This window comes from Carcharodon carcharias, chromosome 5, assembly GCF_017639515.1.
Source record: "Carcharodon carcharias isolate sCarCar2 chromosome 5, sCarCar2.pri, whole genome shotgun sequence".
Lineage (NCBI taxonomy): Eukaryota > Metazoa > Chordata > Chondrichthyes > Lamniformes > Lamnidae > Carcharodon > Carcharodon carcharias.
In genome coordinates, this window is record NC_054471.1 from 43000569 (window position 1) to 43020998 (window position 20430).

Here is a 20430-nt window from a genome sequence, read left to right on the forward strand (position 1 = left end):
CATTCAATATGATCATGGCTGATCTCACTTCAGCCTCAACTCCAAATTTCCCGCCCTCTCCCCATAACCTTTCAACCTGTTACTATTTAAAAATCCATCAATCTCCTCCTTAAATTTATTCAGCGTCCCGGCATCCACTGCACTCTGAGGTAGTGAATTCCACAGATTCATGACCCTTTGAGAAAAGTAATTCCTCCTCATCTCTGATTTAAATCTACCACCCCTTCGTCTAAAACTATAGCCTCTCATTCTAGAATGCCCCACAAGGGGAAACATCCCCTCCACATCTACTTTGTCTATCCCCTTTAGCATCTTATATACCTCAATTAGATCTTCCCTCATCCTTCTAAACTCTAGCGAATATAAGCCTAAGCATGACTAGACTAAACCTACGTGTGACTCCAGATCTGCAACAATGTGCTTGACTCTTTTTTTTAAAAATGCCTTCTGGACGAGGGAAATTAGAGACCCTTAAGCTTATTGTGTCCTTGTGGCCAACAAATAGCCATCCTGCCTAATCCCACTTTCCAGTTCTTGGTCCGTAGCCCTGTAGGTTAAGGCACCTCAAGTGCATATCCAAGTACTTTTTAAATGTTGAGAGATTCTGCCTGTACCACCCTTTAAGACAGTGAGTTTCAGATCTACACCAGCCTTTGGGTGAAAAGATTCCTTCTTGAATCCCCTCTAAATCCTCTACCTTTTACCCTAAATTTATGCTCATTGGTTATGGACCCCTCAACCAATGGGAATAGGACCTTCCTATCCACTCTATCTAGCTCCTCATAATTTTATACATTTCAGTTAGGTCTCCCCTCTGCCGCCTCTGTTCCAAAGAAAACTGTAGCCTGTCCCATCTTTCTTCAAAACTCAAATTCACCAGTGCAGACAGCATCCTTATAAATCTCCTGTGTACCTTTTCTAGTGCAATCACGTCTTTCCTACCGTGCAGAGACCAGAACTGCACACAGCTGTGCAGCATAACCTACCAGCTCTTATATTCTATGCTTCGGCTAGTAAAGGGATTTGTAGACATGCACTCCAAGGTCCCTCTGTTCCTCTACACTTCCAACCATTTAGTGTGTATCCCCTTGCCTTGTTAACCTTCCCCAGATGCATTAATTTCTCGGGTTTGAACTCCATTTGTTATTGTTCCACCCACTTGATCAGTCCATTCAGATCCTCCTGCAATGTACAGCTTTCTTCTTCATTCTCAACCACAACTTTTGGATCGCCTGCAAACTTCATAATCATACCCCCTACATTCATGTCCAAATTATTGACATATATCACAAAAGGCAAGAGAGCCCAGGACTGAGCCCTGTGGAAACCCACTGGAAACAACCTTTCTGTCACAAAAACACCTGTCGACCGTGACCCTTTGCTTCCTGCCTCTGAGCTCATTTTGGATGCAACTTGCCACTTGGATCCCGTGGGCTTTTACTTTTCATGAAAAGTCTGCTATGTGGGACCTTATCAAAAGCCTTGCTGAAATCCATACAGACTACATCAAATGTCCAAGCCTCATCAAGCCTCCTCAAAAAATTTAGTCATGTTAGTCAGGCACGATCTTCCCACAACAAATCCATGCTGACTGTCTTTGATTAATCCATGTCTTTCTGTGAAGATTTATCCTGCCCTTCAGAATTTTTTCCAATAATCTTCCCACCAGTGAGAATAGGCTGACTGTTCTGTAACTATTCAGTCTATCCCTTTCTCTCTTTTTAAAACAATTGTACAACTTTAACTGCCCTCTAGTCCTCTGACACCCACCTGTAACCAGAGATGATTGGAAAATGATGGCCATAACCTCTGCCTCTTTTCTTTTAACACTAGGATACATTTCATCTGGGCCCATGGATTTAAAATGTTAAACCCCTTAATACTTCATCTCTCACTATTAATTTCAACTAATATTTCACACTGCTCCTCACAGTTTATAATGTCTGTATCATCCTCTTCTTTGTAAAAACAGACTCAAATTATTCATTTAAGGGCCATACCAACATCCTCCACCTCCACACCCCAGTGGTCGCTAACTGGGCCAACTCTTTCTTTTGTTATCCTCTTGTTCTTTATGTGTTTATAAAAAAAAATCTTTGGGTTTTCCTTGATTTTACATGCCAATATTTTTTTCATGCTTGGACACCCAGTGCAAGCTGCTTCACTGACCTGAAGCTGAGCACAAAGCACCAAGTTACACAGCCATTGTCAGAGTACATGCACGTGTCAATCCATCCCCGAGCCTATTGATTCTCTCACTTCTGTCAGGAAGCAGTGATTCCAACCTTAGCACTGCAGTCTTTGGACAGTGCTGAGCAATACACAAGCGGATCAGCCATGATCTTATTAATTCAGCAGAGGCGGTGACATAGTGGCATTGTCACGTTTCAGAGACCCAGAGTAATGCTCTGGGAACTCGGGTTCGAATCCCACCATAGCAGATGGTGAAATTTGAATTCAATAAAAATCTGGAAAAGAAAGAAAACCCCATCTAGTTAATTAATGTCCTTGAGAGAAGGAAATCTACCTGGTCTGGTCTAAATGTGACTCCAGATCTGCAATAAGGTGCTTGACTCTTTTTTTAAAAAATGCCTTCTGGACAAGGGCAATTAGATGGAATGGGACAATAAATGCTGGGCAAGCCAGCACATCCCATGAATGAATTTAAAATAAAGAATGGCGAGGGGCTGAATGGCCGACTCCTTTTTCTATGTTCTTATAGCGTCATAGAAGTCTACAGCACAGAAAAAGGCCCTTTGGCCCATCGAGTCTGTGCCAGTCAAACAAGTACTAACTATTCTAATCCCACTTTCCAGCACTAGGCCCATAGCCTTCTATTCCATGGCATCGCAAGTGCACATCCAAATACTTCTTAATTGTTATGAGGGTTTCTGCCTCTACCACCCTTTCAGGCAGTGAGTTCCAGATTCCCATCACCCTCTAGGTAAAAAAAATCCTCCCTTCATCCCCTCTAAAGCTCCTGCCCCTTACCTTAAATCTATATACCCCCTAGTTATTGATCCCTCCACCAAGGGGAAAAGTTCCTTCCTGTCTACCCCATCTGTGCCCCTCATAATTTTATACACTTCAATCATGTCCTCCCTCAATCTCCTCTGCTCCAGGGAAAATAACCCCAGTCTTTCCAATCCCTCCTCGTAACTAAAACTCTCCAGCTCAGGCAACATCTTCATAAATCTCCTCTGCACTCTCTCTAGTGCAATCACAACCTTCTTATAATGCGGATTCCAGAACTGCATGCAATACTCTAGCTGTGGCCTAACCAGCGTTTTGTACAGTTCCAGCATAACCTCCCTGCTCTTAAATTCTATGCCTCGGCTAATAAAGGCAAGTATCCCATATGCCTTCTTAACCACTTTATCTACCTGTTTCGCTACCTTAAGGGGCCGGTGGACATGCACACCAAGGTCCCTCTGATCCTCGGTACTTCCCAGGGTCCTACCGCTCATCGTGTATTCCCATGCCTTGTTTGTCCTGCCCAATTGCATCACCTCACACTTATTCAGATTAAATTCCATTTGCCACTGATCAGCCCATCTGACCAGCCCGTCTATATTCTCCTGTAATCTAAGGCTATCATCCTCACTATTTACCACCCCACCAATTTTCATGTCATCTGTGAACTTACTGATCAATCCTCCTACACTCGAGCCTAAATCGTTTATATATACCGCAAACAGCAAGGGACCCAACACTGACCCCACTGGACACAGGCATCCAGTCACAAAGGCACCCCTCGACCATCACCCTCTGCTTCCTGCCACTCAGCCAATTCTGGATCCAAATTGCCTTGGATCCCATGGACTCTACCTTCGTTATCAGTCTCCCATGCGGGGCCTTATCAAAAGCCTTGCTGAAGTCCAAGTAGACTATGTCAAATGCATTGCCCTCATCTACACAGCTGGTCACCTTTTCAAAAAATACAATCAATTTTGACAGACATGACCTCCCCTTAACAAAACCTTGATTAATCCCTGCCACTCCAAGTGTAGATTAATTCTGTCCCTCAGAATTGCTTCCAATAGTTTCCCCATCACTGAGGTTAGCCTGACTGGCCTGTAGTTCCCTGGTTTATCCCTTCCTCCCTTCTTGAATAATAGTACCACATTGGCTGTCCTCCAGTCCTCTGGCACCTCTCCTGTGGCCAGAAAGGTATTGAAAATTATTGCCAGCGCCCCTGCTATGTCCTCCCTTGTCTCACTCAACAGCCTGGGATACATTTCATCTGGGCCTGGAGATTTATCTACTTTTAAGCCTGCCAGACCACTTAAAACCTCCTCCTTTTCTATGCTAATTTATTTAATTATATCACAGTCTTTCTGCCTGATTTCCATACCCATGTCATCCCTCTCACTTGTGAACACCAACACCAGGTATTCATTTAGAACCGTACCTATGTCTTCCGGCTCCACATACAAATTACCACTGTGGTCCTTAACGGGCCCTACTCTTTCCCTAGTTACCCTCTTACTCTTAAAGTACTTGTAAAATAACTTTGGATTTTCCTTTATTTTACCTGCCAATGTTGTTTCATGCCCCCTTTTTGCCCTCCTAATTTCCTTTTTAAGTTTCCCCCTACACATTCTATACTCCTCTAGGGCTTCGGCTGTTTTGAGCCCTCGGTATCTGCCATAAGCCTCCCTTTTTCTCTTTATCCAATCCTGTATATCCCTTGACATCCAGGGTTTCCTGGATTTGTCGGTCCCACCCTTTATCTTTACTGGAATATATTGGCCCTGTACTCTCCCTATTTCCTTCTTGAATGAGTCCCACTGCTCTGATGCAGATTTACTTAAAAGTAGCTGCTCCCAGTCCACTCTGGCCAAATCATATCTGATCTTAATAAAATTGGCCTTCCTCTAATTTAATATTCTGATTTCTGGCCCATCCTTGTTCTTTTCCATAACAATCTTGAATCTAACAGAGTTATGATCACTATCTGCAAAATGCTCCCCCAATGATACTTCTACCACTTGCCTGGCTTCATTCCCTAAAATTAAGTCCAGGACCACCCCCTCTCTTGTAGGACCTTCTATGTACTGGCTTAAAAAGCTCTCCTAGATGCATTTTAAGAATTCCGCTCCCTCTAAACCTATCACACTATTACTAACCCAATTAATGTTGGGGAAGTTGAAATCCCCCACTATTACTACCCTATTATTTTTACACTTCTCTGAAATTTGCCTACACATCTGCTCTTCTATTTCTCTCTGACTGTTTGGGGGCCTATAGTACACTCCCAGCAATGTGCTTGCTCCTTTTTTTGTTTTTCAGTTCTACCCATATGGCTTCATTTGAGGAGCCTTCTAAGATGTCATCCCTCCTTATTGCTGTAATTGATTCTTTGATCAATATTGTGGTACCCCTCCTCTTTTTTACCTCCTTCCCTGTCTTGCCTGGAGATCCTATACCCTGGAATATTGAGCTGCCAATCCCACCCCTCTCTCAACCATGTGCCTGTGACAGCAATGACATCATACTTCCATGTGTTAATTTGTGCCCTCAACTCATCTGCTTTATTCATCAGACTCCTTGCATTTAAATAAATACCTTCCAACCTTGCCAAACTTCCTTATGCCTTAACTGGCCTATACTTTCTATGCCTTCCAGTCTGTGTCTCTCCTAATTTTGGCTGTGCATCTCCCCCTGCTGACCCTCCTCTCAGGATTCCATCCCCCTGCCAAGTTAGTTTAAACCCTCCCCAAAAGCACTAGTAAACCTCCCCACAAGGATCTTGGCCCCATTCCAGTTCAGGTGCAACCCGTCTGTCTTGTACAGGTCCCGCCACCCCCCGAAACGGTCCCAATGTCCCAGAAATCTGAAGCCCTCCCTTCTGCACCATCTCTTCAGCCACGCATTCATCTGGACTAACCTCCTATTTCTATACTCACTAGCACGTGGCACCGGAAGTAATCCAGAGATTACTCCCTTTCAGATCCTGTTTTTTAATCTGTTTCCTAGCTCCCTAAATTCTGCTTGCAGGACTTCAACCCTCTTTCTACCTATGATGTTGGTATCAATATGTACCATGATCTCTGTCTGTTTGCCCTCCCCCTTATGTATGTAATCTCTGGCACTTCCCTCTCTCCCTCTCTCTCTATTGCTGAAGAGGAAGAACTGCCTTTGACCAAATTATTCCAGCACTGCTAGTGACTGCAAAAACCTCAACCTAATGTTTTAATAGAGACTTTTCCCTATACTTATGGAGAGCAAAGACAGCTCTGCAGTTGGAGAAGGAAATCCTTGCCGATCTCTTCAGGCCGACTATGTACAGAGAGGACAATGCATGACAATCTCGGGGACAGTGGAAAATCCACCCCTCCCCACGCCACAATTGAAAATCCCCCATCAGATTTATCCTGCCCGTTCTGCTGAATTGAGAATAAGTCTCAGTTTAAGTGCCAGGCTCTGTCTGTTTTCTCGATAGCCAGCACACTTCTGTCATAAGTCTCAGCTGAAGTTGCAGAACTGAACATTAGAACATAAGAAACAGGAGCAGGAGTAGGCCATTCGGCCCCTCAAGCCTGCCGCACCATTCAATAAGATCATGGCTGATCTACCCCAGGCTTCAACTCCTCTTTCGTGCCGGATCCTCGTAGCCCTCAACTCCCCGATGTTTCAAAAATCCATCTACCTCCTCTTTAAATACTTTCAGTGATTTAGCCGCTGCAACTCTGGGATAGAGAATTCCAGGCATTCACTGCCCTCTGAGAGAAGAAATTCCTTTGCATCTCAGTTTTAAATGAGTGTACCCTTATTCTGTAACTATGTTTGAGATTCCCCCACTCGTGGAAACATCTCAAGCCCCCTCAGAATCTTGTACGTTTCAATAAGAACTGAGCAGAGATGATTTCCCTACGTTCGAAATATCACCCACCCTGCTGCTTTCCTGTATGATTCACAGCCTTTAGGAACAGAACTCTGACATCCATCCAAAAATACACATGTTCTAGGCTTGAATCACAACAAAGGCAGGGATGTGTTCCAAAGCTAATGTTCTCATTTTGGTACATAGGGCCATCTTGTGGGCAAATTGTTCACACCTCCATCTCTCCATTTCTCTGTCATGCAATAAATCTATTCGGAGTGCACTGCAGTTCTTAAATTCACTGTTGATTCAGTTATCCGATAATTCAATATATTGCCACTTTCCTGTGCTGTTTTACTTTCTTTAATGAAGCTAATGGATGATTCACCTAGGATTGATCCAAAAAAAACATTGAATTATCAGCTACACAGCCAAATAAAAATAAATTACCATACACTGTTTTAAGGCCAGAATGTCCTGGCAATATTTTAAGTCAGCAGCAGCCATTAAAATGCAGAGGCCTTGGGCCTGCTGCTGGGATCAGATTTCCCTCGAACCTGGTTTTCGCGCAGTTAACCTGATCAGCTGATGCTTTACAGGCCCAGGACAAGGAATTCCTGTGCACCTCGGGCTGGATTAGCACAACCTGTTTCCGGTGCTCTGCAGTCTCCTTCCTGGTTTCCTGGCAGACTGTGCCTAGTGGAATGCCCAGCTGCCCTAAAGGCCTCCGCCAGGGAGTCCGTTGGCCCTGTCCGGGTAGGGGACCAGAAAAGTAAGGGAGGCATCACTCGTTTTTATTTTTCTGTGGTTATTGTTGAGTTGTGGTCAGTCCCCCTAATATTCAGAGTCATTGACTCATAATAAAACCAACCTTGATCCGACAGCCTAAATTTTCCGCTTGGGTAAAATCCCAAGCGCAAGTATTACTCCAGCGCGATTGGCACCTGCTCAATGAGAAGCCGAGCTCACCCTTCCTGTCGTCAGCTTCATTTCAGCACTGATACCGTTTGGCAGTGGAAGCTGTTGCACCGCGGCATTGTCGAAAGGCCTGCAGCAGGTTAAAGGGGCAACACCGGCGACAATTGTTTTGGAAACAAAACTGAAACTTGCCACAAGAATGTCTGTCGGGTGCAGCAGGGCCCGAAGGCCACGGTTTCACTGAAGAGTAAGCCGAAGCCTTTCAGCATCAAGTCAGGCGGAGGAGGTGAGGGTGCAGGTGGGCATGGAGACGGGCAGGCTTGTGAGGTGGACAACACTGCCAGCAGGTGGCCAGGACAGTCGGTGCCAATTCAACAGATGGCAATGCAGTGCCAGAAAAAATCTAATGCCCATGCCAAGGCTGGCATGATGAGTCAGCCTCACTGTCCATGTATTTGTATGCCAACTATTGAGTCACTGGCTTTGCTTTTCCTCTGACTGAGTTCAACATGTTGAACTGTTCACCATTGGTGCCCAGGGGTTGCCTGCATCGGGAAGCTTTCCTCCGCTCTGTCTTTCTTGCAAACACCTCACTAAAAGCCTCGAGTTGCTTGTAGTTGATCAGCCTGGATCAGTCATAAGGGGACACAAGTTCAAGGTGAGAGGCAGGAGGTTTAGGGGGGATGTGAGGAAAATCTTTTTTACCCAGAGGGTGGTGACGGTCTGGAATGCGCTGCCTGGGAGGGTGGTGGAGGCAGGTTGCCTCACATCCTTTAAAAAGTACCTGGATGAGCGCTTGTAACGTCATAACATTCAAGGCTATGGGCCAATTGCTGGTAAATGGGATTAGGTAGGTAGGTCAGGCGTTTCTCATGTGTCCATGTAGACTCGATGGGCCGAAAGGCCTCTTCTGCATTGTGAGATTCTGTGAATTCTGGCCTTTTCCACATCCCCAGTTTTAATTGTGACACAATTGGCGGCTGTGCTTTCAGCTGCCTAGGCCCTAAGCTGTGGAGTTGCCTCCTCTTGTAAAGGTTGTTTGGTGCCTCACTAAGAGATCTTGAGGCCTGTATGGTTGACCATAAGTCGTCCATTGGTAACCCATAACTATATACATATCCAAGGTACTGCCAGGCATGGGTGTTGTGTCCAGGCTTTCCAAACTCTGCCACATAGTCTATTACCACGTGACTTTGTACATCATACCATGGGCAGTGCTGTTCTCCAGTCCCACATTAATCCTTGCTCTGCCCAATACAACAATGGCATGCTGCTATCCCTTGAAGGCATATTTAACATCTCCCCAAAGCTTACCCCTCCCCCTCGCTCACACTCTCTATAAGCCATCCTTCAAAAATTTTACCCCTCCAACTGTCCGAATGTTTCCTTACGTGGTTCGATGTCAAATTTAGAGTTGTTCACCTGTATGGCCTGCACAGACATCTGGGTTTTCAGGCGTTTCATTGGTACCTTTAGGCCTTCTTTCCTGCAGATCAGTGGCTAAATAGAGGCAGCGCCTGACACTGGTGGCATGGTTGGGATGGTTAGGCATGGAGCTGCTCCCTTTCAAAAAGGTGCAAGGCTAATCTGCGTGTTTAGCCATAGAAGAGGTCAATTGTTGTGCCTCAATTTGACTCCCATGAGATAGGGCTACTTTAATCACACAATGCTCCTTCACCAACGCAACTGCAACCACCAGGTACTTGTGCCACTGAGGTGACACCAAGGAGAAGGGATAGACTGGCCTCCGGTCCATACAGAACACACTGGCATGGCAACTAGGTGCAAACATGTGCACATAAAATGGTGGCCACCATGTTGGTGGCAATTGTTCCTCACCAAAGTTCGGAAGTGGCTTTGATAGGGTGTCGTGAATGTGAGTTGATGAGCTGGCGATGGTTGGCAGAGGGAAGCAGATGTTGACATGATTGTTCGTGCAGTGGTCAGATGCGGTAATCGAGCAAAGGCCTCCCATACCTGATTGGCGTGAATGTAAGGGTCAGCGGAATTCTTCTTTTAAGCTGAACGTAATTGATGATAACGAAGGTCGTGGAACAAAAATTCCAGTCACCCCACACGTTGTTGTCTTCACTTGGAAGAAAAGCCGCTGGAATTTGGCAACAGCTCTGATCCAGTAACAAAGATTTATTGGCAGTGACCGTGGCTAAGTGGAAAGTCTGAGTTCCCCCGCTTGTTTATTTGGCAGCTTTAGAGATGAAAGCTAAATGAGAGTATAGATGGTTACTGACCTTTGACCTCATTACGAGAGAGTCTTGGCCCACAGGTAGGAAATGAGAGTTGGCATCTTTTTAACCAGCATCAGGTGAATGATGAGTTTTCAACGATTATGTACATTGTTCCTAATTTGCAACTTGCCTCTTACAGTAAGTATGCAACATTTTTAAGGAATTACATGGAAAGTCAGATGCCCATGGTCACAGTGTGCACCAAGGAAAGATTCTCTGCAGGGTCAAACCTTAGAGTTATCTCATTTACCTGATGGCAGGAGGACCCACCGGTACAGCCACTGCGAGTTCTGCTATTTTCAGCGCAGTCTGGTTAAAATCATGGACTAACTTGAGCTGAAGCAGATTTTCAAACCTGGCTCTCATTCTGTGACTCCAACAAATTGTGTTCACATTTTCACGTAAAGTTGAGAAACGTCCCAACGTTCTTCACCAACATGTAATCAGACAAATTTGGATGGCCAAGCCAAAATGGGGAGGTATTTGGAGGGGTGATGAACAGCTTGATCAAAGAGGTTTCTTTTCTTAAATAAAAAAGGCCTGAATGGAGGTGGGGGAGGGCACATGGTTGGAGCTGTTGGGTGGTGAGTGTCGATCATGTACTGGAGGCCAGAGTCTGATGGATACAGAGTTTGTGTTGGTGGGGCGGTGTGCTGGAGCTCTTATGCTGCTCAAAACTTAATCTTTTAATTACCTGTTCTAATATCTGAGGTTCGGTGTTAAGAGTACAGTAAATAGTAACAGTATGGGTTATTACTAAATATGTGGGGTGACATCCTGGCTCTGCTGTAATCTAACTTTTGTTATTTTTCTCTTCACCATAAAACTTGACAAGTCCTAATTGTAACTGGATGTTGCAACAGCTGTTGCCAGTATTTATATAGTGCCTTTTAAACTAGGGGAGGATTCGAGGTACCCCAGAGAAAATGCTTCCACCAAAAACAGTGGAAGAGTTCCCTAGCTGCTGACCTGGCAGCTAGGGAACTGAGACTAAACCAGATTGGCTGAACTGTAAGAAACAAAGGGCAATGGTCAATGGATATTTTTCGGGCAAGATTTGTAGTGGAGTTCCCCAGGGGTTGGTTTTGGGACCATTGCTTTTCCTGATATATTATTAATGATCTAGATCTTGGTGTGCAGGGGACAATTTCAAAGTTTGTGGATGATACAAAACTTGGAAGCATTGTGAACTCTGAGGAGATTTGATAGAGATGTTCAAAATCATGAGGGGGTGCTGGATAGAGTAGATGGGGAGAAGCTGTGCCCGCTGGTAAAAGGGTCAGGAACGAGAGGGTGCAGATTTAAAGTGAGTTGCAAAAGAAACAAATGTGGAGTCAGAAAAAACTTGTTGACACAACGGGCGGCTGAGGTCTGGAACGCCCCGACTGCCTGCAAGTGTGGCAGAGGCAGGTTCAATCGAGGCATTCAAGAGGGCATTGGAATAGAAACAATGTGCAGGGGTATGGGGGAAAGGGCAGGAAAGTAGCACTAAATCATAATGCTCTTTCAGAGAGCCGGTACAGACAGGATGGGCCGAATGGCTGCCTCCTGCGCCCTAACATTCTGTGATTCTGTTTGCCACCTTGATATCGCATTTGACCTAAGATGAGCTTCAGACCTCTGATTCGTGCTGTATCACTAAGATCACGCACTTCCATCTCCGTATCATTACCTGACTTCACCCCTGCCACATCTGCTGCTGAACCCCTCGTTCATGCTTTTGTTGGCTCAAGACTTGACTATTACAAACGCTCTCCTGACCAGCCTCTCACATTCTACCCTTCAAAAACTCTACCTGTGACCCAACTCTCATCAAATCCCATTCACCTTTCGTCCTTGTGCTCTCAGTTGTACCATGGCTTGCAATCAAGAAACGTCGTGATTTTAACATTCACATCCATATTTTCACATCTCTCCGTGGTCCCTCTGTTATCCCCTCCAGTCCCTTGCACTCTTGAGATACCTGAGCTCATCTAACTCTGGCCTCTTGATCAGCACTGATTTTAATCACTCCACCATTGCATAGGCACTAAGCTCTGGAATCCACCCCACCTAAACCCCTCCATCTCTCTACCTCTCTTTCTTCCTTAAAGACGGTTCTTAAAACTTCACACTTTGATCAAGCCTTTGGTTCCCTAACCTGGTGTATCCGTATGTTCCCCGGTGTCAAATTTTGTTTGATGGTCCCAAGATGCTTCAGAAGGACATGTCTCAGAGGCTTTATATAAATGGAAGTGCAAGTTGTTATGGTGGTGATGATGAGAATAATGGGGCAGATACAGCTGCATAGTGATGGTAGAATGAGGGGTAGATAGAAGACCGAAGGGGACAGCCTGGATATGAGGTTGGAGAACGCATGTAGTAAGGTGGGGCCAGTCTTTGGACCAATTTGTAAACGGGGGCGAGGGAATCTGAAATTCGGTCATGGAACCGATGGAAGTCGGTGTGGCTGGAGGTTTAGAGGTCAGGGGGACTTTGTTGTACAGGATACAGACTCTGCAATGGAGTTTGTGTGGGATGACGTTCAGGAAGCCAGTGGGGGAGAATACGGGAAAAGTCGAGCTTGTTGGTTAGTGAGGAGTTGGATGGGGAGAAGGTGCAGGAAACAGAAGGAATGTTTTTAAAGAGATGAGAGAGCAGATGGAAAATGAGGGTCGCCAAGGGGAGACAGTTATGCAGACATTGAGGTTTTTTAAAAAATCAATCTTATATATGGTGTTAAAGGTGATTTGTGGAAAAGAGGAGTCTGGGATTCTCCTTGACCTTATATTAAACCTTTCTGAATTCCTGAATATTATGTTTAACTGTAGGGTGTTTCCGTTGCTCACAATAAAATCTTCACTGTCAACAGGTGGTACTTTGGTAAACTTGGCCGCAAAGAGGCTGAGAGACAACTTCTGTCTGTCTGTAACCCAAGAGGAACCTTCCTAATTCGTGAAAGTGAAACCACCAAAGGTAAGGATTTTTCTCCCATTTACATCGTGCTGAATGTTTTTTTTTGTTCTGAGCAGAGCTTCCCCTTAGGCATCAAACGCCGGTGATCAGGAATCATAACTCCTGACCAGATCTTTGCCAGAATATGACTGCGTCACTTTAAACATCTCTCTGTGTATTGCCAAAAACGAACTGCTGTTTACGTCAATGCTGGCCAACCAACGACACCCACATCCCAAGAATGAATTTTTTAAGAAGTAATAATGGGAGCACATTTTACTGCCAAAACTTGACTCCGTTCATTTATTTCGTAAAACTCATTAGGCCGACAAAATCTCACCCCCAGGCCGTTTTCTGGGAGGTGGGGTGGGCAACGCCTACCCTGACACTGGTAAAATACCAGCAATGGCAGGAAGAGGACGGGTACGAAACACCCTGCCATCCCATTCCATTTTACATCCCCTGCCCCCAATTCCTAGAGGAGAGGAGCTGGAGGGTGGGGAATAGTGTGTAAAATTCTGGCCCAAGTCCCATTCACCCCTCACACCCCTTTGCTCCCTGACTTACATTGTTTTCTGGTTAAGTAACACCTCTACTGTAAAAATTTTCATCCTTGTTTCCAAATCCCTCCCTAAAAGTACGGTGGATGTTTCTACACCGCATGGACTGCAGCGGTTCAGGAAGGCAGCTCACCACCACTTTCTCAATGGCAACTGGGGATGGGCAATAAATGCTGGTCTAGCCAGCAAAGCCCACTTCCCATGAATGAATATTTGAGAAAGTGTCTTATTAAAGGCAAACGAGTACATCACATGCACTTTTCAGTCCTATCCTAAAAACCAACAGTTCTGCAAATATTATCACTCTCTATCCTGACTTGGAAATATATTGCTGTTCCTTCACAGTCACTTGGTCAAAATCCTGGAACTTTGTCCCTAACAGCACTGTGGATGTATCTACACCACATGGACTGCAGCTCAGGAAGGCAGCTCACCACCACCTTCTCGAGGACTATTTGGGATGGGCAATAAATGCTGGCCCAGCCAGCAACACCCACATCCCATAAATGAATTTTTAAAAAGCTAGTATTGTATCTTATGTGCTCATGTCATAGCAAGAAGCATAGAATGCCATTTATTAGGTATCTGTGTTTCTTATCAATAACTTTGCATTGTTGTAAAGGAAGTTGACCATGTTGTGTTTGCAAGCTAGCTTTGTTCTTTGGTAAAGAAATGCAGCTTGCTATAAGTTTTATTGAAATGTAATTTTTAACCTAATATTCCCGCATTAATCCCATATTATTTGACCTTTATTCCTTCATACTCTGTAATCTCCCCCCGCCTCGCAACCCTCACATATCTGTACTCCAATTCTAGCCACTTGAGAATCCTCAATTTTAATTGCTCCACTATTGGTGGCCGTGCTTTCAGCTGCCTAAGCTCTAAACTCCGGAATTTCCTCCTTTAAGGTCTCGGCCTCTTTAAAACAGCCATTAAAGCCTACCTGTCTGAACTAATATCTCCTTATGTGGCTCAGTGTCACACTTTGTTTTATCATGCTCTTATGAAGTGCCTTAGGATATTTTATTATGTTCCAGGCACTCCAAAAGTATAAGTTGTTAAGCATTGCCTGCATTAGCTCTATAACGTTGTTTTTGAGCGCTGTCTTGGCTGATTAATTTGCCACCACTGTCACCTATTACTGATTGAACAGCCTAGGGAATGGGCAGTATGATTAGAATCTCCAGCGTACTGAACAACTAGACCTTCCCAAAAAAAAAGTCCTTAATATATAATTGCTAATATTATACCACCACTGTTATATGGGACTGAAGTAGTCCTTGGCAGCAGCTCTGTCAGATTATGCACTCACGAGTTTGTGTAGGGCAGCGACACTAGATGCCAGGTCATGAATAAAACCATGTTCGTTGTCAGCTGTTACTGGCTGACAAACTGAGAAGTGGTAACTCCAGCCCTGTTGATTTCTCCAGCCCAGAGAGAGAGCTTGAGCCAAGCTAATACAATAACCTTGTAAATTTCCTGCATGAGAGACCTGTCTAGGTGGTCAATCTGTCAATCTGATTATAAAAGACATGGCGGAATATGATTGTGCGCATCACAGAGCTAAATAATGGTGCCGACGTCATTTGCTGCATACAGGTGCCTATTCTTTGTCAATACGGGACTGGGATGATACGAAAGGAGACCATGTCAAACACTATAAGATCCGCAAACTGGATAATGGTGGGTATTATATAACAACCCGGGCCCAATTTGAAACGCTGCAGCAGCTGGTTCAACATTATGCAGGTAAGAATGATTTTCAATGTATAATGGTGCCCAGTGCACATTGTACTCAAATTTCCTTATGTTCATAAGGTGTTTCATACACAAATAAGTAAAACTTGTGTTGCTTGAAAAAAAAAAGCATGATGGTATGAACACAATAGAGAAGGATTACCTAAATTCAGGAAGCCAGGATGTTGAGACAGTTTGGGTACAGATGTGAAATGATGAAGACAGGAAGTCACTTGTAGGAGTGGTGTACAGGCCTAACAGTAACCACGTGGGAGGGCAGAGTATGAACGAAGAAATAATGGGAGCTTGTCAGAAAGGCACAGTAATAATCATGGGGGACTTTAATCTACATATAGACTGGGAAAATCAGATGGGCAAAGATAGCCTAGATGAGGAGTTCATAGTGTTTTAGAGAGAGTTTCTCAGAACAGCATGTTCTGGAGCCAACCAGAGAACAGGCTATACTGGACCTGGTATCGTACATTGAGATGGGATTAATTAATGACCTTATAGTGAAGGTGCCCCTACGTAGCAGCAACCATAATATGATTGAATTTTACATTCAGTTTGAGGGAGAGAAGAGTAGGTCCAAGAATAGTATTTTAAACTTAGATAGGAGCAATTATGAGGGCATGAAAGCAGAACCAGCTAAAAAAAACTGGCAAATGAGGTTAAGGAATAGGTCAATAGAGATGCAGTGACATTTGAAGGGATATTTCAGAATAGATACATTCCAACAAAAAAGAAAAGTTCCAAGGGGCAGATTCACCATCTGTGATTAACTTAAAAAGTTAAAGAAAGTATCAAACTTAAAGAAGAAGCATAAAATTGTGCAAGGACAGGTGGCAGGTCAGAAGATTGGACAGAATATCAAGAACAGCAAAGAAAGACTAAAAAGATTAATAAGGAGGGAAAAGTTAAGAGTACAAGAGAAATTTAGCTAGAAATAGAAATACAGATAGTAAGAGTTTTTTTAATAGATATTTAAAGAAGAGAGTTAACAAAGTGAGCTTTGGTCCTATAGAATTAATCTGGGAATTAATAATGGAAAATAAGGAGATGGCACAAAGATTGAACAGTATTTTGCATCAGCCTTTACTATAGAGGATACAGGCAACATCCCAGAAATAGCTGTAAATCAGGAATTGGAAGGGAGAGAGGAACTCAGGAAAATTACAATCACCAGGGTAGTGGTACTTAGCAAATTGTTGGAGCTCTAGGTTGACAAATCCCTGGCTTCTGGTATTTTAAGACCCTAGTATGAAGTCCAAGTGGCTAGTGAGATTGTTGATGCATTGTTTTTAATTTTCCAAAATTGCCTAGAATCAGGGAGGGTTGCATTAAATTGGAAAATAGCAAATGTTAACTCCTTTATTCAAAATGGGAGGGGGGGGGGTGGGGACAGGAAGCAGGAAAATACAGGCCAGTTAGCTTAACATCTGTCATATGGAAAATGTTAGGAGCTATTATTAAAGATGTTATAGCAGGGCACTAAGTCAATTCAAGGCAATCAGGCAGAGTCAACATGGTTTTGTGAAAGGGAAATCATGTTTAACTAATTTATTGGAGTTGGATTTGGGGGCCCTCCTGCATGAATCCCAAAAAGCTAACATACAAGTGCAGCAGGTAACGGGGAAGGCAAATGGAATGTTAGCCTTTATTTCAAAGGGAATGGAGTATAAAAATAGGGAAGTCTTGCTAAAACTATACAAGGTACTAGTTAGAACATACCTAGAATACTGTGAACAGTTTTGGTCCCCTTATCTAAGGAAAGATATACTGGCATTGGAGACAGTCCAGAAAAGGTTCACTAGGTTGATTCTGGGTATGGAGGGATTTTCTTATGAGGAGAGGTTGAGTAGGTTAGGCCTATACTCATTGGAGTTTAGAAGAATGAGAGGCGACCTTATTGAAGCATGTAAGATTCTTAGGGGGCTTAACAGTGTAGATACTGAGAGATTGTTTCCCCTTGTGGGAGACTCTAGGACCAGAGGGAATAATCTCAGAGTAAGGGGTCACCCATTTAAAACAGAGATGAGGAGGAATTTCTTCTGAGGGTAGTCAATCTGTGGAATTCTTTATTGTAGAGAGCTGTTGGAGCTGAATCATTAAGTATATTCACGGCTGAGATAGACAGATTTTTAATCAGTAAGGGAATCAGGGTTATGGGGAAAAGGCAGGAAAGTGGAGTTGAGGATTATCAGATCAGCCATAGAACCATAGAAAAGTTACAGCACAGAAGGAGGCCATTCAGCCCATCTTGTCCATGCCAGCCTGAGAAAACCTGATCTCATTGAATGGCAGAGCAGTCTTGATGGGCTAAATAGCCTGCTTCTGCTCCTACATCTTAAGGTCTTTGAAGGAATCACATGTGTTGTGGATAAAGGGGAGCAGGTGAATGTACTTTATTTATCAAATGCCTTCTGGAAATCCAAGTGCCACATCAAAGTTTATTGCAGAAAATAAAATCTCATGGTGTAGGGGTAACATATTGTCATGGATTGAAGTTTGGCTGGCTCACAGGAAACAGTTGGCATAAATGGGTCTTTTTTTGGTTGGCAGGATGTGACGAGGGGTGTGCCACAGGGATCAGTGCTGGGGCCTCAACTTTTTACAATTTATATAAATGACTTGAATGAAGGAACCAAAGATATAGTTGCTAAAATTGTTGATGGCACAAAGATAGGTAGGAAAGTAAGTTGTGAAGAGCACATAATGAGGCAACAAAGGGGCATTCATAGATTAAGCGAGAGGGCAAAGACCTGATAAATGGAGTATGACATGGGAAAATGTGAATTTGTCCATTTTGGCAGGAAGAATAAAAATGAAGCATATTATTTAAATGATGAGAGGATACAGAGGGATCTGGGTGTCCTAGTGCATGAATCCATGAATCACAAAAGGCTAGTATGCAGTTGTGAGGGGAACTGAATATAAAAGTAGGGAGGTTATGCTTCAATTGAACAGGATACTGGTGAGACAACATCAGGAGTATTGTGTACAGTATTGGTCATCTAATTTATCTAAGGATGTAAATGCATTAGAGGCAGATTAGAGACGATTTACTAGACTAATAGCTGGAATGGGCAGGTTGTCTTATGAGGAAAGATCGGACATGCTAGGCTTGCATCCACTGGAGTTTAGAAGAGTAACAGGCGACTTTATTGAAACCTTTACGATCCTGAGGGGCCTTGACAGGGTGGATGGGGAGAGGATGTTTCCTCTTGTGGGAGAATCTAGAACTAGGGCTCACTGTTTAAAAATAAGGGGTTGCCCATTAAAGACAGATGAGGAGAAATACTTTCTGAGAGTATTGTGCCTTTGGAACTCTCTTCATCAAAAGGCAGTGAAATCAGGGTCTTTGAATATTTTTAAGGCGGAGGTGGATAAATTCAGGGGTGAAAGGTTATCAGGGGTTGGTGGGAATATGGAGTTGAGGGTAAAATCAGATCAGCCATGATCTTATTGAATGGCAGAGCAGGCTCGAGGGGCTGAGTGGCCTATTCCTGCATCAAGTTTGTACGTTGAAGCTTTTCATCTTGCACTCATCAGGACAAATTGCAAAAATACCAAATGTAGAGGGAACAACAATTTATACTGTATGAGAAGGGAGTGCTGTCCACTTGCCAGCCAATCAGCACTCTCTTCTCATGCAGCATAAATTGTTGTTCCCTTTTCATTTAGCATTCTTGCGAATTGTCCTGTGAGTGCAAGACAAAAAAGCTTTGACAACACGTGTCTTTATTTTTCAGCAATAATCAATTGTTTTACTACCAAATGACTATTTGTATGAAAGAAATTGCAACAGCATCCATCAGAAATGCAAAACCTTTCTCAAGTTTCAAAAATAGTGAAAAATATAGTAACCTGTGTTGCTTTTTGATTCATTTAAAATTTACATGTGAAAAATTGATGCAACTGCTTATGGAAGGTTTTTTTTATTCCATTGGTTTAATTTTTGGGATGTGTGTGTGTGAAATACATTAAAGTGGCTACTTGTTCTGCAATAAATAGATTTATTGTTAAGTGGGGGACAAATAATCATGCGAACAAGGCCTGTTACTACATGTGCTTGAGCAGCTCATTCCTATGTTTCACGTTAATCTGTTGTCTTTGTTAATACATGCAATGTTCTTTACTCTTACTGATGTAATTGCCATTTTTCAAACAACTGCTACTACTTTTATGACCTTTAAACAGCGACATGTCACAATTCCACTCATGTCTGCTGCCACTGATTCAGTTGTACAAGTACTCCCCCCTGTTGAACTGTTGTGCAGGCCAGGACCATCCTGGGTTCAGTGCTCATTTAGCAGGTCCTGTTGACCACTGAGGTTTTCTTTACTACCCACAAGGTTACTACATACATACATGGATAGCCTAATTTGAACAAGCTACTGAAGTGCTGAGTGGCTAATCCATCTTGGCCTCCTCCCGAGGTCCCCAGCATCACAGATGCCAGCCTTCAGCCAATTCGATTCACTCCACAGGATAGCAAGAAACGGCTGAAGGCACTGGATACTGCAAAGGCTATGGGCCCTGACAATATTCCGGCAATAGTACTGAAGACTTGTGCTCCAGAACTTGTCGCGCCCCCTAGCCAAGCTGTTCCAGTACAGCTACAACACTGGCATCTACCCGGCTATGTGGAAAATTGCCCAGGTATGTCCTGTCCACACAAAGCAGGACAAATCCAACCTGGCCAATTACTGCCCCATCAGTCTACTCTCCATCATCAGTATAATAATGGAAGGGGTCATAAACAGTGCTATCTAGTGGCACTTGCTTAGTAATAACCTGCTCATTGATGCTTAGTTTGGGTTCTGCCAGGGCCACTCAGCTCCTGACCTCATTACAGCCTTAGTCCAAACATGGACAAAAGAGCTGAACTCCAGAGTTGAGGTGAGAGTGACTACGCTTGACATCAAGCCAGCATTTGACAGAGTGTGGGATCAAGGAGTCTTAGCAACACTGGAGTCAATGGGAATCGGGGGAAAAATCTCCGCTGGTTGAAGTCATACCGAGCACAAAGGAAGATGGTTGTGGTTGTTGGAGTTCAGTCATCTCAATTCCAGGACATCACTGCAGGAGTTCCTCAGGTTTGTGTCCTAGGCCCAACCATCTTCAGCTGCTTCATCACTGACCTTCCTTCCATCATAATGTCAGAAGTAGGGATGTTCGCTGATGATTACACAATGTTCAGCACCAT

At 43.8% G+C, this 20430-nt stretch overlaps 1 protein-coding gene across 7 annotated transcripts in view; it reads left to right on the top strand.

The window, feature by feature from the left end:
- Positions 1-20430, top strand: part of LOC121277929 (tyrosine-protein kinase Fyn) — a 298435-nt gene that overhangs the window by 234889 nt on the left and 43116 nt on the right. For all 7 annotated transcript variants that reach the window (XM_041187793.1, XM_041187799.1, XM_041187792.1 and 4 more), the window contains exons 6-7: positions 12842-12945; positions 15084-15233. In XM_041187793.1, coding sequence (XP_041043727.1) covers positions 12842-12945; positions 15084-15233 — 254 coding nt within the window. The remainder of the gene's footprint in view (positions 1-12841; positions 12946-15083; positions 15234-20430) is intronic.